This window comes from Rhinolophus sinicus, linkage group LG10, assembly GCF_036562045.2.
Source record: "Rhinolophus sinicus isolate RSC01 linkage group LG10, ASM3656204v1, whole genome shotgun sequence".
In the NCBI taxonomy this organism is placed as follows: Eukaryota; Metazoa; Chordata; class Mammalia; order Chiroptera; family Rhinolophidae; genus Rhinolophus; species Rhinolophus sinicus.
In genome coordinates this window covers 38,776,443-38,793,985 of record NC_133759.1, presented here as the reverse complement: position 1 = coordinate 38,793,985, position 17,543 = coordinate 38,776,443, and the positions used below count along the sequence as shown (strand labels likewise).

General features: G+C 32.6%; 1 protein-coding gene across 1 annotated transcript in view; it reads right to left on the bottom strand.

The window, feature by feature from the left end:
• SLC25A36 (solute carrier family 25 member 36) overlaps positions 1–17,543 on the bottom strand; it is a 32,409-nt gene that overhangs the window by 7,214 nt on the left and 7,652 nt on the right. Inside the window, exons 2-5 of the mRNA XM_019747438.2 lie at positions 15,533–15,697; positions 11,877–11,954; positions 9,559–9,659; positions 1,653–1,719 (exon numbers count right to left, since the gene is read on the bottom strand). Of these exons, the coding sequence (XP_019602997.1) occupies positions 1,653–1,719; positions 9,559–9,659; positions 11,877–11,954; positions 15,533–15,697 (411 nt within the window). The remainder of the gene's footprint in view (positions 1–1,652; positions 1,720–9,558; positions 9,660–11,876; positions 11,955–15,532; positions 15,698–17,543) is intronic.

The following is a 17,543-nucleotide window of genomic DNA, read 5'->3' as shown; positions in this document are numbered from 1 at the left end:
CAACCCGTTTCTGACATAAAATAAAACCACAACTAAGGCACCTACCTGATAACCTACAGATCCCTCGAGTTTTATGAACTAATGGCTGTCCTCAACTACTGACATTAAATACCTTCTGAGTTGAATTATCCACGCAACCAACTGATAATAGTTTCTTGCCATCAAATCCTTCCTTACAAAGTTAAAAGAGCTACAAGTCCCAAAGGGTAACATGCAAACACATCAGTGCTGTTCTCGATCGCAGGGTTATAAATTAGCACCTTTAAATGAACATTTCACAACTCCCCGACCCCCATTCCATTCCCCATTCCCAAGCCTAAGAAATTGAGCTGGCTTGTGTTACAGTTGATATTAAGAGTTTTAAGCCATACTTTTCCTGGATCTCCCACAAACCCACCCTATAACATACTGAAGGGTACCCCTGGTAGTTAATAATAGTATAAGTAGACTGGCATCTCCCACTTTCTTAACCTTTGCATTGTCTTATCCACCATTATTACCTGTCAGATATTTGGCTTTAAGAAATAAACTTTGAATTTTTCTGTATCACTTAAGATTTTATTAAAAATTATTCCAGGTGGAAGAAGAATTACTTTTTTTTCAAGTCTCCAAATAACATACAGTTCAACATGACAGGATGTGGAAAACAGATATTTAATCAGGCATAATTGCTAATGATTTCTTACATCAGTTTTATTTATAAGATACACTTCCCAAACCCTAAAATATAAAAAACAGCAGAAATTTGTTGTGTCTAGTCTACTCCAGACTGCAAGGCAAAAACAGTTGCAAAGCAATTAAAATTATTATTATTATTATTACTACACACCAGATACCATGTTTCCCTGAAAATAAAGACCTCGCCGGACAATCAGCTCTAATGCATCTTTTGGAGCAAAAATTAATAAGACCCCGTCTTATTTTACCAATACTAATATAATATTAATTTTTGCTCCAAAAGATGCATCAGAGCTGATTGTCCAGCGAGGTCTTATTTTTGGGGAAATAGGGTAGGATCTTTGCCAAAGGCCCTAAACTTAGGGCCTAGGTGGTTTGCAGTGACTGTTGCCTCTGCTTAAAATGGGCTCAAAAAAACCATTCCTTGACTATTCCACTTAAAGTTGGTCCCCACTGTTTCCTGGTATATCTAGAACCTAGCAGTGGCTGCTCAATATAGATTTATTGAGTGAATGAATCTTTCTACCATCAAGTGGTCAGTGGTAACAGATGAAGTCTATGAATATATGAGAGCGGAATCCCATGCCAGGACTTTCTGTATATAAGGGTACTGAATTTGAGCAACGATCCTCAAAGATTCAGCCTGGACTAGTTGATCATGTGGGTTATTTAGCTGTTGGGAGTCCAATTATAATTAGCCATGTAGTGAAATATCACTGCTTGGGCTAGGTTAATATGTCCTTCTTTCTTCTTCTTCTATTTAAAAACACAATACACTTTCTTCCCTGAAGTGTCCTACTACCAACCATTATATCACTTTTGCTTCTAATAGTAGACCCAAGTTTCAAAAACAAAACAAAAAAACTCAGCAGCAAGAAGGGAAAATACCTGGCATTGAAATCTCAGACATAAATTTATAGGAAACAAAAATTAGTTGAAACCAACTTTAACTTTGTTTTAATGAAATAACATACCTTGCATCAAGCTGTAACCGAGTCTTTATAAGCCAAATGGGGTTGGTTGCTGTGATTGCGGTAAAACCTAAACAAACATGTTTAAAATGAACTCTGGTAAAAATGAATACACTATTAACTTTAAGGTTTTTAAAATTATACACATCTATTATTAAAGAAAATGCATATAAATATTTCAATATTAACTGGTGTATGCTTTACACTTTTATCTTACATCCATACAAACATGAACATTTGTACTTTATTTCCAAGCTACATTCTCAAATTCTGACAATAACTAAAAGATAATCTTTTAAAAACAAAATGTGACTATATATATATCCCTCTACCAACATATTCAGAATATCTATCCTCTGGGGTGCCTTCTATTCTCTAAACTAAATTCAGAAATCTATTTCTACAAACACACAAAAATTTTGTGTATTTTAGGGATTTTTAGCATGCAAACTATAACAACTACTTGGGGTCCAATTAACATCAAAAATTACTATGTTCAAAATGGATTCTATATAAACACCAGCATTGCCTAATATTTGATCTTAAGCTGATTGTGCAACAGAAAAGACTGTTGTTTGGCCTTATGAATACTTTATATAAACATACACTTAATACTGTTAAAATAATGATACCACAGAGGTAAGGTTTCTGTTAAGAGTTAATAGGACAAACCTATTTTTTATCCAGTTAAACACATACAAAAAAATAAAAAGTTCGAAACAAAAAGTTACAAATTGGAACTCCCCTCTCACTTATATAGACACTGGAGAGAGAAACCCAGGGTAGAAGCAGCTCTAGTCTACTTTAAAGTACTATGTACTATCAGTGCGGAAGGGTGGTCACCTAAGATGGCTCATTCCAGGTAGTCAATTAAGACCTCTGGAACAGTGTGTTTCTAGCCTGGTGCATATCTTTACTTGCTATCTTCTTAGTGCTATGGAAAAATAGCAGCATGAAATTCAATCTTGATGAAAATTGATGAAGCTTGCTTCATCTATACAAAAGAGGGTTTTAATATATTGCTTGCAAACATTTAATATCAGCTACCCAAACTTCACAGAACTACTTAAATTAAGCTACATTTATTCAATTGGCCTTTAAATTCAATGAAAATTTACATGCAGAAATGTCTAAGGATCTTAACTGTTTTAATACTTCCTATCAAATACTAGCAGGTCAAGCACATTATTTTTAGAAAGGTAGACTATAACCAGCACATTTAATATGAGGAAAAGTACTTTAAGGAGCAAAAATGTTGTGGATAGTTATTTTTTAAGTTAACATATAGTGCAGAACCAATCATAACCTTTTTTGGCTTTCAAAGCTAGTACGGGTATATCAACCAATGCAAAATAATTTTACTAAATTGTATACAAACTGGAATTCAGTCTCACAGGTTCTTTTCTAGAATGTCAGATAATTAGCTAACTCAAATTTTACTCCCTTAATCCACTGCTTTAACACTGTAAAAATAGCCAGATGTTTCACAAAGGGATGCTCAAATTGAAATCCATCAAGGCAAGATAAATGGAATAAAAGTTTGATTTGGTAACTCCTTTAATAGTCTTGTAATGGTTATATAGTCTCCTTTTCACTTAAGTGCTTTTAATACTACATATATTATGCATGAAACTAGAATGGGACCAATAATCTTGTAGGCATCAGTCAGTATTAAATAATAAAAATTTAAATGTTGGACAGGTTGTCAGGACCATTTTTATATATGGATTTTTTCATGTATATATTCTTGGTAAAGGGAAAGAGAAGAAAAATATGAAACTGTCAGATCCATTTAAGTATTTTGTTCGCAAAAGATTTTTCTTGCATGGCCTAGACTTAATTGAAAATAAAGTTATAGAGCATTATTTTTCCTTGGCTTGATCCTCACTTTTATCTAAGTAAAAAAGTCAAACTACAGATGTTCAAATTTTATTTTAAAGCAAATATGAACCAGACATCAGCATTCTGGTCATATCCCTCATTTAATGATTCTTTATTTTTAAACTTAAATATTTGTATTAGCTAAATGTCTGTATAGCAATATTAGGGGTTTATTAGTGAAAAGCCACTAAGCAGCACATACGAACAAAATATTCTACATTACTCACAATGAGTTTTAATTATTCTGTGAAAATTAAAAATATATGTATTTGTTTTATTAAATTTAGAAAGGCTAAAACTGGGAATTACTACATCAAACTTAAAAAAAACAACAACGTAAAACAGCCTGTCTAGGTAAAAATCTAATTCAATTCATTATCCTTTATTTGAGAAGAGGATAAACATTAAAGTATTTTAAAAAATAATTATGTTCTACTTCTAAAAATATAAACTTAGTACCCAATCTTAATACTCTTCCAAGTCACAGAATTCCTCAGAGGCCAAAAACCCCTCATATATGTAAACTTTAAAATACTGCAATAAATATTTATAAATATTACTAGAAATAAAATTTCAAATTACCCATAAATTATAATTTTAATTATTCTCTGTACAAATTAAACAATGACAGGATGCAAACAACAGGTATTTCTCACTTAACTAAAATTCATTTCCAGACACAAATTAACCTATGGAATAGTGCACATTAAAATTAGGTAAGTGAGAGAATGTTGTCATCTTATCCCTACGTAACTCTTATTGTCAGTAAATTGTGCTTACTATATAGTTGGTTTGGCTCAACTCTCCCAATAAGCTAGCTCTTAATAAAGACACTAGCCCAACTTGCTAGCAAACCATTAGGTTAAAAGAATTTAGGCATATTCCACAGGTTTTTAGCTATTGGTCTTTTACCAGTTAAAACTCTGATCCTTGAGTTTTGTGCTATTACAGTCTCGTATCAAAGACACGCTAATAAACTAAGTAGATATTAGGCTAATAAGATCTAGAAAAATAGAATCCATTAATTCAAGAAATGAAAAAGGTGGGAAGAAACAAAAATTTATCACTAACTTTGAATTATACGTATTAAAGCAATTTGAAGTTGACAAACATCCAAAGCTAAACATACCTTCCTATTTTTTCTAAGACAAACATACACAAAGATATTGGGAATGGTGCCCCTGAAATTTAGAAATTTCCTATTATTTTTTATTTTGGCATTTAAATTTTGTGACATTTTGATAATATGTTGTTAACTCACTATAGTATTCGGAGTAACCTGTTAAACATTAAAACTGACTTAGAGGTATATGTAGGATCTATTTGTAGGTTAAGAATTAATGTTACTCCACAGTCAGTTAAAGCAAAGTGGTAGTATATTGGCCATACTGTTAGTAGTGTGGTTAGTATTTCATTAGAAAGTTTTAAAAAACTTTTAAAATGCAGTTGTTTAGTTTTGCTTCATCTAAGACTCCATTTGATAATGTAAACTGATTAAAAACCAGATTAACAGAAATCCTGCTTATAGTAAACTTGCTGAAAATGTCTATTTCATTAAGTGAGCGATACCTGTGATATTGCATTTTTAGTACTTTTTATTTCAATTAACTTCTTTAGTAGAACAAAGCCCACCTAACTTTCTGAGAAATGTATTAAAACTACTAAAAAATGAATTAAAACTGAAATAGCTAAGATCCCATATATTCTTATCCTGCATATATTTTCAAAGTAATTACAGGTATTAAGATCAATGAGTAGAAAAAAGCCAAGTATCAACAAGCAAGAGAATAGAAAGCACTGTTGTGTTAGATTTTTAAAATATGCTAAGCAAAGAGAACCATTTTTTCTCAAAGTTGCAGGATGGTATGATACCAGTTACAACTATGTATATCTTAAATACTGTTATCAATTTCTTTGGTAGTCAAAGCGATTATGGCCAAGCTGAGGACCCCAGGCTTTTACTATATGATGACTGAAAAGTTACCCCATTCTTCCTTCTAGAAGGAATATTATAAAGGAATCAGAATTAAAGTTTTAGGAAATATCCAGATAATGCACACACAAATTCAGGAAATAAAAGTTCATTTCCCGCCTTCTATTAATTCCACAGCTATTGTAAATTCCCAGGGGATGTTTCTTATAACTAGAGGCTGCAAGAGATGCTCAGATCAGTACTCACGAGGTTTAAGTTAGTCCATATTTCTACAGGAAGTGACCTGCGGATGGGGAGCATGAGATGACACGATCTCACTCTTTTCTCGGGAGAAATGTACAGTAAATGCCTAAAATAGACACAGGCTTTTCTGTATCATAACAACAAGCAGTGACCTCATCAGAAACATGTGTACAAAATGAATCCCACTGGAAGGATCTGAGAAATATTTACGGTGAGATCTAACTTTTTTGAAAATTTTAAGTTAAAAAAGAAAAAGAAAGGAATATCAAAACGGGCCACCAATTTTTTTAAAAAATGCACCGAGTACTGAAAATTCTGCCATCTGCAGCAGTTTCAGAGTCTAAATACTTACCTAAAAGACCAATTTTGCCTTAAAAAAAAAAAAATGCCAACCTTGTCAAAGGGAATCTAAGAAAATATTTAGAGGGAATTATCATATCCCATTTTCCTACCATTATTTATCTACCATGATTGTAATTGAAATTATGATTTTCTATTCTTTAACAACCAGCCTACTTAGTAAACCTTAAAAAAAAGAAACCAATATCCAAGTAACTTCATTTTGTTAACTATTTATCATCTTTTTAATAAATAAAATAAAAGTATATGTTGCTTCAGTAGTACCTTTCACCTTTTGCACTATGGCCAGTAATATTGCACATCCATTTTTATGAAATATTTTGAGTTATTTTGTATTTAATTTCTTGTGTTCTACAAAACAAAAAACAGGAAGAATATTTACACACAGACACAAAACATCTGTTCAACCATCCATCTGGCTGAATGAACTGCCATGGACCCCAGACTTTTACTAAAATATTTTTTTAAATTTTATATATGTAAGACAAAATTTCTATTTAATGAGTAAAAACTTAACCTTTAATAAACTTTAAGTCAATAGAAAAATATATCTTGAAAAATAAATGAATGCTATAAACAAATAAAGTCCACTAAGTATCTAGTAAATGTTAAACGATTATATTACGGGTACTTTAAAAAAAACTGAACAGAAACTGTTGGAATATATAATCCAATAAAATCGGAATTCATTTCTTTTTAAGTCTGTAATGCTATATATAATAGTATATACATTCCAGATAAAAACTTTTTAAAATTGGGAATTGCTATAAACAAAGAAGAAACTTAATTCTATTTTTTGTATACACACCCGTTTCTAGATGTATACAGAAGAATATGCAAGTTCATTTAAACAAAAACGCAAATACCCTCAACAAAACAAATTCCCTCAATTCCAAAGATTCAGTTAGTCTGACAAAAGTCGTATGTAGTAAAAAAAAAAAAAAAAAAAAAAAAAAGGCAGGTAAAACAGGAAGAGTCAACATTACTTAATTAAACAGCCTCAAACCTGAAAAAATTTCAATGCATGAAAATTTATAGCCCAAATTTAAAGTTTTACAAATTCTTATGGTAGTCCCTTGAAACACTACAACAAATGAAAACAAGACCCACTTTAAATAAACTGTCCTTTTAACTAAAAAGATTTAGATCTAAACACTTTAGTTCTTATGGATAACCTGAAAAATACAACTGAATTGAGATTACTTGAAATAAAATTATGTCCATGGTATGTTACTAAATTCTTAATGTGTGTGCTGCTTGATGTGGCGAAATCTTGCAGGCAACAGCATTAAATGATCTATTTTAGTGTGTTTTTTGATACTAAAATGACAAGGTTAGCATTTTTTTTTTGAATAGCCAGTTGAAAAACAATTTTTTGTGACTGCCTCTAAGCACTTTGCACCCCCAATTCATAATTTAAAAGACCTATTAAAAATGATCATGAAGGAAAACCAGAGCAACCTGGTCTAGGTTATTTCAAGAATGAAGGGGGCAAAAGGCTACCTTAATGAATCTGCATGGGACCATTCAGTTTCACCAACCATGTAGTTATGTAAAAACCGCAAAGCTAAATGTTAATGCTCATGAACAGTGCAAGAAAGCTCTGAAACCACAATTCTCAGAAAAAAAATGTAACTGAAAACAAATGGAAGAAGTATTTTCAAATTACACAATAAGTGTATGTGAACAAGTATAATACTATCAATTAACCAAAATTCTAGGAATTCAAGTTGGGAAATAGTATCAATATAGAGATAAAAAACAAAGTTAACATGTTCACATTTTTTTAAAAGTGCAAAACAACAATTCCACTGAAATTCTTTGCAATTGATACAAATATAGTAACAAATTCTGATGAGATATTTTAATGTTCCAGAAGGAATTAAGATATTCAGAAACTCTAAATTTGCAATACTGAATATATAACTATCCTCAACTTAAGTGATTGCTCATCTACATTCTTGGTTTTAATTCTTTCAAAAAAAGAAAGATTAACATTTCTTTACAATTTTCTGGGGTTAAAAAACAAAAACATAAATACTGGTAATCCAGAAATACATTCTTAAAGATCCTAATATAGTGGTTATACAGACTGAAATTAGTTACTAACTTTTACCTTATACCCACTGAAATGTGTAGAGGGAAAATCTATTCGTATTCAACATCTGTAAAAAGTACATTAAAAAATAATTCCAGTTGTATCTAGATGATCTCTATGGTACCGAAGAGCTAATTCTCAAAATCCAAATCTATGTAGAGCAACCTACTCATTCCAAGGATAAGGTAATGGAGGTTCACATACATTATATAACGTGCCCAAGATCTCTCCACATTTTAAAATAAGAGTATTTCACCACCTTCCAGCTTTAAAACTTCAATGAGTTAGTCAACAATTACTAAATATAAAAATGCCTTAAAAATATTTTGTGAGGTATATGCTAGATTTATTATATGGCTATTGACCTTTCAGAAATTAGTATTTCAAACTTACACTTAGTTCGTTAAGTATGTGGTTCAAATTGATCCAATTTATTTCTAAACAGAAAATGGTTAACAGTTTAAGGCACGCATTATTAAGCACACAGCTGACACTTCAATTAACTGATCAACAGTTGATGAAAGTAGATATAATTTGCTTTATAAAGTCATAGCATAATTTGGAAATGTGAGGTATGGATAAATATGCAACAAATCTCAGAAAACTGCAGAGAATTTTCTAATGAGAACCAATGGTCATGGCTTTGTCTAACATGCATAACAGCAAATGATTCCAGAACCAAACTGGTTAAACCAATCTTCCAGTTTATCTTTAAGACAGTGCAGAAAGAGACCCAGGACTGGTTGTTTTAATTCAGAATCACATACACTCAATGGTAACAGATGAATTCCTGGAAACATTTCTATAGCATGTACACATAGCCAGTGTCTACATTTTGAGTGCTATCTAGTGTGAGTTAAGTGGAATGCTACACATATTTTTCAAAATGCATACATTGCAGTAATTCTGAGTTATCAGTAATACATCACTCACAAAAATTTCAGCATTTGAGCACAGGACAAAATGAATACTTTACCAAGAACTGCCGGCACATTTCAGACAGAAGCCAAAACATGCAGCAAAAAGGGAAAAGGCACTAACAGAAATTGAGGAGAGAAGAGTAAATTACAGCTCCATAACTTACTTATAGTGTAATTATGGTTGGCTTCTTAAAACTATTAAAAGTGATCACTAAGTATTCAGTGAACTACACAAGACAATGTAAATATATTACCTGTATACATCACAAACTCCTAATTACAAAATGCCAATTGACAACAGATTTTACATATACCTCCCAATTAAATTTATTTTATACTAATAAATGTAAAAATCATATCTGTGGATGCTAATCAATGAAAAGCACATTGTCTTAACTACAATGTAAATTTATCATAATTCAATATTAAGTCTCTAGGTCTCAGAAATTTTTTTTTAGTATTATATATTCATACCTGCCATTGCAGCTGAAATCATGTGTACCTGGGTAGAATCAGGATCAAATACACCATTCAACTTCTCCTTGCAGTTTGAATAAGCAGCAAAGTATATTGCTCTAAAATAAAGATTTACATGTTATCAATAAGCTCGTTACTTAATTCATAAGATTTAAATGACATGTAAATTGATCTTTGTAATTTCAGAGTACAGAAATCTAAAAGCAAAGTCTTAGCTACATTCTCATGTAAGATCAGCTTAATTTACACATTTTTCCCATTAAGACCCTGAAGTGCTTTTTGTATTGACTCATTAAGAAGACAAGCTCAAATGTAAAATTCCTCAAATGTAAAGCATCCTCAGACACCCCCTCACCCCACCCCAATACTTTGACAGCAACTAACTGTTAACAAAAAATATTTGTATAAAATTTTGAAAGCATATGAATAAGGCTGAAAGGCTGATGTAATGTTAAGACTTAACTAAATACACTTGAGTTAAGGAAATATGGTATAAGCACTTACATTATTTTTTTTGGTGGGGAGAAAGCTAGAACTGACCCAACTGATCAAAATATATGTTAAACAATTTTGAGATACTGTGGTATATTCTAACCTATACTATACAGAGAGTAGTTCACAGTATCATTAAACAGACAAGACAATTCTAAACGAAATTAGCCTCTTCAGGTCAGGTGATATTTTCCAACATTTGTAAACATTCCATTAAATTTGTAAATATCTCCCGTTAACATACTATGACTTTATGCATCCCAGCCACTGAATTAGTTGCTTGTCATTTCAAATATCCTGTTATTTCCCAACAATCCTGATTATCTGGTCCAAAGGGACAGAGCAGACAAACAAATACAAATGGGGAGTCTCATTGTTGTGCCTTTTTAAATGTGATTTAAAAATGGGGACATTAATATAATTTAAAATGAAACAACTGCTTCATGAAAAAGGACAAAAATAGGATACATTTTAATGATGCCAAATTGTGAAAAGTAACAATGCATTCCTAGAAATCAGTAAGGCAAAAAGACATCCTAATGAGAAAGAGGGCAGGGAATATATATATATAGGTAATTCACAGAAGAGATATACAAATAATTACAAGGAGGATGTGATTGCACCAAAAATTAAACAAATGTATATTAAAACAGTGAAAAACCATGTTCAATCTAGTTGGCAAGTATTAAAAGACATGGATAGAAGCAAACATGGGTAATACATGGATAAAAGGGAACTAAGAATAAAAATATGAGATGCCTTTTCAAAAGGTAGTTGAGCAATATTTATTAATTTTAAATGTGCGTATGCCCTTTTATCTATAAATTCTACTTTTAGGTAACTATCCTAAAGAAATATACTTGTTTTAAGTACTCAAAGATGAAGGTACCTTTAAGTTCACAAAAATCATTGTTTTTAATAGCAAAAATCTGGAAATTAATCTAAAGGCTTATCAATAAGGGAATGCTTATTAGTGATGCGATAGTCATACTATGAATTTTTTAAAAAACTACCTATTTTCATGGAAAAGCTTCAAGACAAATTGGGTGAAATGTTTAATATGATTTAATTCATGTAAATGACAATAGGTATACATATTATACATTTTATGTATATGATAGGCCAGAAAAATTAATGGAAGACTGTACACCAAAGTGTTTAATACCAGTTTTCTACGGCGAGAAGAGTGTGTGAGGGGAGGTGCATGGGTGAGAGAGAAGTGAGGTGTTTAAGGTGGAATGTCAAGTTTTACACTATACGTTTTTTTTGGTCTTTACAATAAAGATGAAATTTTGGATAATTTTTTTTAAAAAGTAGGCCACAAAAAGTTGAAATGCAATAAATAATGAGACATGGATCTGGAACACTGTTTGGATACAGAGCTGGGTATGCATTTTCACTCTGAAATGGGGACTCTGCAGTGTTGTATCATGGAAGAAGTCAATCTAAGATAATGTATCAGAGAAAAATGACAACTTAATGTATTAAGGCCTTTGGGCTTCTTTAATAATGAAAGAAACCATTCTATCGTTTTAGCTTGTCCCCTAAACCAAAGAATAGGATTAGCACTGGAGATCCAGGTCTTCTTCTTTCTTATCACTTGTTCCTTTAGTTGGTTCTTTGCCTTTTGCACCTGGTACAGCAAGGACTGCACAGTGATCTCACTGTGCATCAGCACATGCTGTGACCTGCCCATCCTTGTACTGATACCTGTGTGTTACACCACAGCGCTTTATCCTTACCACCTTGACTTCAGCGACTCCCCTCATTCAACTTGAAACAAGGAAGATTGTTGCATTTTGCTTAACTTAATTTTTTTTTACCTGGAAGGGGCCACCCCTACTAAATTGGGGCCTAATCCTCTAAACAAGGAACGAGGCCCTTCTTTTTCCAAGATCATCCTGAAAGAGAAAAATATTATTTAGAAAGAAATGTCCTTCAGTCTAGTACTTTATTTGTATAGCAAACTTAAGCGTCTAAATCACGTTTATACTATGTAATGCTGCACTGATCTATTTTCTTTACTTATGAAAACCTAGTTTTCTTGACACAGCCTAAATTATGGAAGATTGGTAATAGATTTACTAGTGATAATAAAAAGAACTCCATTTAGATATTTCCTAAAAGTTTTAAAGATATAATAATAGATTCTACGTTTATTTTCATAGTCATGCTACTCTTATCTTCCATCTTCTTCATTTCATTCTTTTCACTAGCAAATTCAATTCCCAATTAGATGTTAGTGGAGCCAAATCCATAGATCAATGTTTCGTGGAATTCTTTTCTAGTACTTCTTGGGAACTGGTAAGAATTCACAAAATGTAGTATTATTCCAAAAAAAATTTAAAATGTTGAGAACGCACACACACACTCTCTCTCTCCCCCAATCCCAATCCCAATCAGAAATGTAGTTCCCTCAGTATTTGAGGTCCTTTATTTGATATGGGACAAATCTCTCAGTACTGCAGCATTATCTCATCTAACCATTCCAGTGAAATGCTATGGCAAAATCTAAAAACCTTTAGGGTACTAAAATGTTGGCCGGTTACCATTTCTCCCTCTACTCAGTTAGCATTTACTACATTGAACACCTAACTATACAAAGATTAAGCGAATAAAAAGAAAGGGTAAGGCCCCTGTGATGGAAAAATCTGCCTCCCAGTTGTGGAAAAAAAGAATTATATTGAAACAAAAGACTTAACAGACCATATTAATTAGCAAATACTATATAAGCTACATGCATATGCCCAGTAGGGAAAGGAACAGATGCCATGTCTAAGTCATGGAAGGCTTTCTGAGGATGACTTATTAAGTTTTGGAGGTGAGGAGAAACAGAGATTGAGGAAGAGTTGGTATTTTAATTTAGAGTTAACAGACAAGGCCAATGGTTCTCAAGCATCTATATGCTTAAGAATGATTTCTTCAAAGGCAATTTGGCATAATGGTTAATTAAGGGTCTGAGCTGTGGGACCAGACTTCTCAATATGAAGCCCAATTTTGGTAACTGAATAGCTGTGAGAACATAAGGTAGTAACTTTTCACTTATCCTTATTTTCATCAGCAGTAAACAGAGAAAAACAGTACTCTTCTTTCAGTTACTGTGAGGAATAAATTAATACATGAAAAGCTTAAAAGAGTACCTAGCTCACAGTAAGCACTTGATAAATCTTAATATTATCTTTATTACTGAAGCATTTGTTTAAAATGCAGATTTCTCTGATCCCACCCTCAAAGTATAGGTCTAGGAGAATGCTCAGCAATTTGGGTTTTTACTATGCATCCAGATGACTGACACGGTGATAAAGAAGCAACTTTTGATAAAACTAGATTAGACAGAAGCAGAGTTAAGAATGACAAATTATGGAGCACATTTTAAAGATTCAGTGTTTGCTAGCCCTTTCTATATTATAAATCCCTTTGAGAAATTAAGGAAGGTCCTTTTAAACAATACAAATTTGCAAACACAATTTTGCATACAATTTTGTCTAATTTATAGACCTCTTGAAGCTCACCCAATGCGGCACATAAGAAACTAAGAGAGCCTGGAGGGAATTCCTAAAGTTCTTGGTTAAGAAGCCGTGAAACACTTCAAACCCACCAGGATGGCTACAATAAAAAAGACACAGTAAAACAAGGGTTGGCGAGGATGTGCAGAAATTGGAAATCTCATGTATTGGTCTTGGGCACGTAAAATGATGTAGCCACTTGGGGCAACAGTTTGGCAGCTCCTCAAAATGTTAAATATAAAGTTACTTACTATATGACCCGGAAATTCCATTCCTAGTATATTCCCAAGAGAAATGAAAAAATTATGTCCTTATAGTGGCATTATTCATAACACCCAAAAAGTGGAAACGACTCAAATGTCCACCAACCAATGAGTAGATAAACACTGAAATACTTGGCAATAAAAAGATACCTGTTATAACATGGATGAACCTTGAAAACATGTCAAGTGAAAGAAACCAGTCACAAAAAAATATTGTATAATTTCATTTATATAAAATGTCCAGAACAGATAAATTTGTAGTGACAAAAAATAGCTGCCGAGGGCTGGGGGGAGGGTAAGACGGAAGAGAGAAAATGAGTGACTGCTAAGTAAGGGTTTCTTTTTGTGGTGATAACGAAAGTGTTCTCAATTTAGAAAATGGTGATGGTCACAACTCCGTGAATATATTAAAAACAATTGCATTCTACACGTTAAATGGGTGAACTTTATGGTATGTGAATTATCTCTATAAAGATGTTGGAAAAAGAAAAAAAGCAGTAGCCATGAAATTGACTGATTAGGACAAAGTCCCTGAGTAGGGAAAAAATGGAAATGAGAGTGAAGAGATGCTAGGGCCAGAGAATGCAGACTGGGAAGTCACCTGTACTCTGACGACAGGGGAAACATGTTAAATTAACTCTTATATAAGAGGGCCTGAAAAATTAAAGCTGAGCCCAGAGGGTCCTACAGTTCCTCTGAGGAAAGTCAGAGAAGGCAAAAACCACTGAAAACATAAATAAAAAATATAAATATAAAAAATACATAAATATAAAAATACATATAAATAAAAAAATATAGTATTGTCACAAAGGTCAAAGGACAAACTTCAAGAGATAATCAGTGGTAATAAATGTTAAAATCATGATAGTAAAATACTCTATTATTAATCAGATATTTATATATAACTATGGCCTTTTAATCCAAAATTGTTAACTATTTTCTTCTACCTATTTATGTACTTAGTCAGCTTGAAAAAAGACTGATAAAATCTTTTGGTAGAGAAGATAAACACAGAGTATGAGTTCATTTGCTACTACAAAATAAACACTATTGAACTAAGTTCAAACATATTATGTCCCAAGTGAGCTAGCTGATAAGGCAGACACATAAGGCATTCAGTTACATACCTAAGTTTAAACATGTAAAACCTAATTTCAATAGTTTTGACATTTTAAATCCAACTTGTAACATAATAAAGTATGGTAAAATGTAAAAAAAATCCTTTTCAAACCATCAAGAAATGTCAAAACAAACACTGAATCATATTTTAAAATCAGTAGAACTCCGCTTTAAATCTGTTATAAATCTGTTATATAAAAACCAAAGACTGTCATTAATTGGATGTACTGAGTGAGTAGCTGGAAAATTAAAGACACACATAAAGAGTTATCAGCATTTAACAGTATCACATTTCAAAAATAAATGAATTCATAGTTTAAAATACTTATAGTAGGCTTTTAGGACATAAATCCATTGGACAAATGTAAAAAATATTCCAAATACACAATTTGGAAATATTACATTTTATTCAGCTGTTGGTCTCCATTAGGGATTATTGTTGCTAATGAACATAATTTGGAATAACTGTCATTAAGTTTGTAAAAAAAAACCAACACCACCTTTTAAAATATAGCAGAATAGAAACAAATATATGAGCATCATTAAAGTAAATGGACTAAAAAAAAAAAATTCGTGAATATGTGCTCTCACTTTAGGCAATGGAGGGGTCCAGGAGACACCACTCGGTTGACACTGGCTCCAGCCATGGTGTTCAGCTGAACTTCAGAGATATAAAGCGTCAGAGAAGATGACTGCAGACGTGTTTTTACAACTTCCAGAGGACATGTCAGAATAGCTCCCACTGTACCACCACATCTACAAAAAGAGAGAAAGGAACAAAACTTAATTCGTCAGAACACATGCACAGTGCTGTAAAACAGGTGGGCCACTGGGGCTTTGCCAAGGTACTAAAATGTAACATTTTAATTTCAGAAGAGGAAATAATTTTTTAAATGTTTCATTTATTTGACTGCATACAAATACCTTTGGTAGCTAGAAAAGAACTGAGCTTAATTATCATCCTCGCAAGAATTAGCTAAAGAAGACAAAGTAATATTCAAATCTCCTACCCTTTCTTACACAGCTACTAAAGGACGTATTCCACAAATTAAGGGACTGAATTAAGAAAGAGGAGGGAATATAGCAAATCATTATGTAAACTTAACTCAATGTTATATGTCAATGACATCTCAATAAAACGGGGGGGGGGGGGTGAAGGGGAAGGAACTGAAAGCAGAAGGGAACAGAACAACCCAGGAAAGAGAGAAAGGAGTCCCAAGATGGTAGTGAAATGTCAGGCTTCTTAGAAAATAACCAGTCCAGATACCGCTTCCCCCAAAATAAGACCTAGTTGGACAATCAGCTCTAATGCGTCTTTTGGAGCAAAAATTAATGTAAGGACTGGGTATATTATATCCAGTCTTATATTGTATAAGACCCGGTCTTATATTGTAGTAAAATAAGACCGGGTCTTATATTAATTTTTGCTCCAAAAGACGCATTAGAGCTGATTGTCCAGCTAGGTCTTATTTTCAGGGAAACATGGTAGGATTAGGATGATAGAGTTCAGAGGGATAAAGATCTCCAGGAAAAGGACTAATAGATGAATATATTTGACCATATGAAAATAAATATTCAAGTATAAATCCTCACATAACTAAACAAACATTTTAAAATATGGGGCAATTATTAACTCCAGGGGGAGAATGAAGTTATTCAGTAAAGAAAAAAACTGTGATATAACTAACTGTACTGAGAGGATGAAAAGGGGGAAATAGGGATGAGTATAATATAACTAAATCCTCATCTATCAGAAAAGGATGATGAAAATTCCAAAGGAAAAAAATAACTAACACCAATAGAAGGTTCCTACTAGGGAGGTGTGGGGAGGGGAACTGGGGGATGCTGGGTTTTATTACGTTTCAGTAGTTTTACCTTTGGCATACATTTTTAATTTTTAATTTATCAAAATTTTAGCAGTATTTAAAAATAATAGCAGGGGTTTTTAACTGCAGAATGTGGTTAATGTTTCTGGGACCCATTGGACCCCATGAAAAAATGATATGTATAATGCACAAATGTCGGACACAGAACTTCAAAATCTAGAATCTTGACCACTTCTCACTATTTCCACCCTGGTCTAAGCCACTATACCTTTTATTATTAAATTTATTGTGGTAACACTGCTCAATAACATAATTTTCAGGCCTACAAGACACTAATTTGATTATCTGTGCACTCTATCGTGCGAGGTTGGTGCCGTAACCTCCCAATTAGTGTCTCCCTGCTTCTACCCTTGCCCCGCCCCTCACCAATCTATCTTCAATACAGTAGGTGAGGAAACAAAAGTCCTGTGAGGGAAAATTACTCGCTCCAGGTTGACAGCCAACAGTTACTTAAAGAACAAACCCTAGCTCCTGATTCATAGTCCCTTTTATCAGTGACTTTCAAATCTCTGACTTCAACCCATGAGATTATTTTACATCAAGATGCAGAATAGCCACCTGCACAAACATGCATTTTACAGAACAATATTTATGCTATATGCAATGCACTGGTATTTCCTATTCTACTTTTTAAAATACGTTGGTCATAGAACAATCAAATTCATTTCATAATCCACTAATGGGTTGCTATGAAATTTGAAATACTGTTCTGTACT